This window comes from Myotis davidii, unplaced genomic scaffold (assembly GCF_000327345.1).
Source record: "Myotis davidii unplaced genomic scaffold, ASM32734v1 scaffold152, whole genome shotgun sequence".
Lineage (NCBI taxonomy): Eukaryota > Metazoa > Chordata > Mammalia > Chiroptera > Vespertilionidae > Myotis > Myotis davidii.
This window is the reverse complement of record NW_006283545.1, coordinates 896005-900527: the sequence shown is the minus strand read 5'-3', so window position 1 is coordinate 900527 and position 4523 is coordinate 896005. Positions and strand designations below refer to the sequence as shown.

The 4523-nt window shown below is 42.4% G+C and overlaps 1 protein-coding gene across 3 annotated transcripts in view; it reads left to right on the top strand.

The window, feature by feature from the left end:
• WASF3 (WAS protein family member 3) overlaps positions 1-4523 on the top strand; it is a 91658-nt gene that overhangs the window by 48915 nt on the left and 38220 nt on the right. For all 3 annotated transcript variants that reach the window (XM_006753755.2, XM_006753753.2, XM_015564961.1), the window contains one exon: positions 1849-1991. In XM_006753755.2, the coding sequence (XP_006753818.1) occupies positions 1859-1991 (133 nt within the window). In that variant the 5' untranslated portion in view covers positions 1849-1858. The remainder of the gene's footprint in view (positions 1-1848; positions 1992-4523) is intronic.

Here is a 4523-nt window from a genome sequence, read left to right as displayed (position 1 = left end):
CCCCCCCACGTTTTCAGAACCCCTGTCCATTAACCTGTGTGGTTGGAGAAATGTTTCACTTCCTCTCTAGTATAAAGTTCCATTGATGGCTTTGTCTGTTTTCTCTCACCATTGGGTCCTTGTCATGTCACACACTGCTGGATATGTGGCAAGTGCTCAGAAAGTATTTATTGGATCCATGAACAAAGGTTATGAAGAAAGGGGGAAGAAAGCAAAGATTGATTGTATGGTGACCACATTCTGGCTCTTTAGATACAGTATGTCATTCTGTTATTGTACCAGATGAAAATAAGTTTTATTCCAAGTTACAGACAACCCAACTACAGTGGCTTAAACAAATATGATATTATCTATCTCAAACAACATGAGTTCCACATGGGCATTTCGGGCTGGTTTGACTGTTAACAGATGTCACCAAGGTTCTAGGCCAGGGGTCCTTCAACTACGGCCCGCGGGCCACATGCGGCCTGCCGAAAACATTTATCCGGCCCACCAGGTGTTTTTGCCGCCGCTGCCTGTTGCTTAGCAGCCGACTAGTTTTTTTTTAAACTATAGTCCGGCCCTCCAACGGTCTGAAGGACAGTGAACTGGCCCCCTGTTTAAAAAGTTTGAGGACCCCTGTTCTAGGCTTTTCTGTGTTTCTGCTGCTGCAAATTGGGCAATATGATAGTCTTGTCAAAGTGACAGTCACTGGATTTTTCTGCTGTGCTGTAAGCAGTAGATTTGTTGCATGAGTAGATTTGATACTCTAAATGCCTCCTTAAACAAAAAGTTTTACTTTTTTTATAATGTACTTTATAAGGAGAAACATGAATGGAATTCCCAGGGTAACAGGAAGCTTTCCTGAAGTGTCCAGTGATCCTCTGCTTTTGTTTAAGTCTAAGCTTTTAAAGTCGACTGGAAACTGTGTGTTGGGAGAGTTTATTGACAGGTGTTACTGTAGGGTGAATTGGTTGGTATTTCAATAGGAGGCCCAGTCTTAATGTTAATAGACTTTTCTCTTCAAACACTTGTCAGGGAAGAATACTCTGGTCTCCTTCGGTGGGGAGTACAAACCAGGCCCCAGTGTTCTGGACGCCAAGTGGGAAGGGACCTGGGGTGTAGGGAGCATATCTGTCTTCGCATTCGGCGTAGACTTTGATTCATACCACAGGTTTCAGTGCCTTGCCTCCCCCAACCTTGAGCTGTGCCTAGTGTCTCAAGTCCGGATCCTTGAATTCACCTCTTCCAGAGAGTAAAATGTGCTGGGTGGGTGGAAGAAGGCCAGCCCAAGAAGGGAGAAGAAATTCATATGTGGGTTTTAAAAACCGATGCTGTTTTCATGCCCCTTGATGCCCCATTTCATAGCTACCTGGGCTCTCCCGTTCCTGAGCTTTGTGGAGGAGATTTGGGAAGGTTATGTGTTCAGGTGAGCTTACTTCCTGCCTCCCTCCGCTTGCAACCTAGATATGTCTTTTCTCTGTCTTAATTTTATTAAGCTCTGTCCACAGTTTTAAGGCTGTTGTGTCCTGCTCTTAGTTCTTGTGGGTTCACGCCTTTTCTCTCTCCTGTCATTTCAGTGGAAAGGGAGGGAAGGGAAGATGATGTATTCATTCACTCATGCTTACCTGGAAATCTTGCATATATTATTTTTCTATAAAGTAGAATTGTACTGTAATTTATCTTTGATCCCTATAGTATTCATTTAAGTTATTCAACATCTGTTGCATATTTAACTGATTCTCTTATGTAGAAATGACAGGATAATGAAAATTGCTGGGAAAAAGAATCAATTTTCCAGAAAATGAAGACTCTAGATTTGTTAAAAAGTGCAATGAGCCTTTTTAAAAATGTCTGTTTAATTTTCAGATTGTGAGCCATGCCTTTAGTGAAGCGGAACATCGAACCCCGGCACCTGTGCCGGGGCGCCCTGCCCGAAGGGATTACCAGTGAACTTGAATGTGTAACCAATAGTACGCTTGCTGCTATCATACGCCAGCTAAGCAGTCTAAGTAAGTCATCTCCTTTTTAGAATAACTTTTTTTTGGATTATCAGTTGCATTTTATTAATTTTAATATTAGCAAATAGATTTCAATTCAATAGCTATGTGCTTGTCCAAAGATGAGACTGCAGCTTTGAGGGAAGGAACCGCCCTTCCTCCCTCCTGCATGTCCCAGTGTGAAATTAGCAGCACCCTCTCTGCCCTTGTAGCACCAGCTTTATGTAGTAAGATGTAAAGTTAGAGTTGACCAGTTCACAAATTATTGGATGAGGCCAAATGAGTAGATATAAAGTAGTTTTACACAATTTTTAAAACTTATTAAAACGAGCATAACATAATTAGCTTTTATAAACTTTATTTAAGTATTTTGTTTAACTTGGACAGGACTAACGTATAAAAGGTAGCAAATTGAAACTAGTTAACAACTGTAATACATCTGGCTCAGAGTAGGCACTCAATAAATATTTGTCGATTGAAGAATACTCCAAATTAATCAAAGATTAAAGCCAAAAAATTATGAGATTTGCTGATTCCAAATTGAAGTCAAGTACGGTTGTTACAGATATACAGAACCAGGTACACATTACATACATAGGGCATATAAAGACCAGCAAATTCAAGCATACGGAAAAGAAGACTTTCTGTTATTCTAATTTTGAACATTCAAATGAACTACCACCCAAGGAATATGCCATGTCTTAAGCCTCAAATATGTGTTTGAAAATGCTTTTCCTTCAAAACTCTTTGAGGTTGCAGTGTTTTTCCCCCTAACTTTTTATATAATCTTTTTTAAAAAATATATATTTTATTGAGTTTTTACAGAGAGGAAAGGAGAGAGATAGAGAGTCAGAAACATCGATGAGAGAGAAACATCGACCAGCTGCCTCCTGCACACTCCCCACTGGGGATGTGCCCGCAACCAAGGTACATGCCCTTGACCGGAATCGAACCTGGGACCTTTCAGTCCACAAGCCGACGTTCCATGCACTGAGCCAAACCGGTTTCGGCAACTTTTTATATAATCTTGTTTTCTCACTTCATCCCACTCCTTTTAGGCTTAGATGGTTACACTGCATTTTGGGTGACAGGTTTTCACAGTTAAGTTTTTCAGAAACTGTTAATAACGAGAAAATTGTCCATAAAATTTCACATACTTGATAGCCTCAAGCACAGGGTATGATTCCTAAAGAACTTCAAGCACTTTTTTTTTTTTTTTTTAAGAAAAAACATTATGGATAGATAGGTATTTTTAGAAAGAATTGTACTGTATTATTACTCAATTTTTAATACATCTATAATCATTGACTAAGTCAAAAGTAACTTGGAAATTAGTTAAATGTATTTCACAGTAGATTTCTTCTGAAATATAAACTAATTATAATTGATTTTTGGTAGTGGTTGTTGATAAAATATATAAATTTGTATAATTATATGAAGATACCTTGCAAATTATTGAAGGGTAAAATGTTTCTGTTTGCATTCACATATATGTATTTAAATTTATCTTTATTGTTGAATGTATTATGGATGTCCTCTTTGTTTTTTTGTTGTGTGTGGTTTTTTTCCCCCCATCGACCTCCTCTACCTGCACCCACCCCTCCCAAGCCTTCCCCACACTATTGTCTGTATCCATGGCTTATACATATACGCCTATAGGTAAATTCCCCAGTTACTCTCTGCCCCCTCCTCTCCCCACCTCCGCCTTCCCTCTGAAATTCATCAGTCTATTCCATGGTTCTATGTCTCCAGATCTATTTTGTTCATCAGTTTATTTTGTTTATTAGATTCCTGCACCATATATTTTTGTAAGAATGCTTTAGTCTCCTGTTTTTATGGCTAAAATATCTATTGGCATCCTATATAATAAAAGCCTAATATGCTAAGTGTCCAGTCATTCAGTTGGCTGTTCAACCAACCAAAGTGTAATCTATATATATAAAAACCCAGCGACCGTTACAGCAGAATGACCAGGACTACCAGAACGACCGGTGGCTATGACATGCACTGTGGCAGCCAGCCAGCCTGATCCGGGCCGGATCTCCCCAATACCCTGACCAGGACGGGCCAGTCAGCCATCTGCCTTGGCTAGCAGACATTTGGGGTCCGGGGACCTTGGAGGTGCTCTGTGTTGGGCAGCTGCGCGGGCAGAGCTCTCCTTTGGTGGAAGTGGATCTGGGATCAGGGCACCGGATTCGGGGATGGGTTGGGGAGGCAGTCCCCGAGGGCCTTGCACAGCACCCGGGTGTCTGACCCCTGTTGGAGCAGCAGCAGGAATAGGGGCCACAGGGCACAGGGGGTGGCAGCACACAGGAGCCAGGAGGCGCAAGGCCTGACCTGGGCTCTTTCCCCACCTGCTAGGCCCAGCAGCACCAGCAGGTGGGCCATGTTGTGCAGCGAGGCACTGGGCCGCCAACCGGAGGGGAAGTGAGCCAGGCGGGCAAGACCCTGCGTCAGCCAGAGCCCGGAGCGGCATGGACGGGGCTGGAGCTGGAAACCCTGGCGAAGTGGGGGGGCTGAAGGACCCATGCCTTTTCAGCTTGG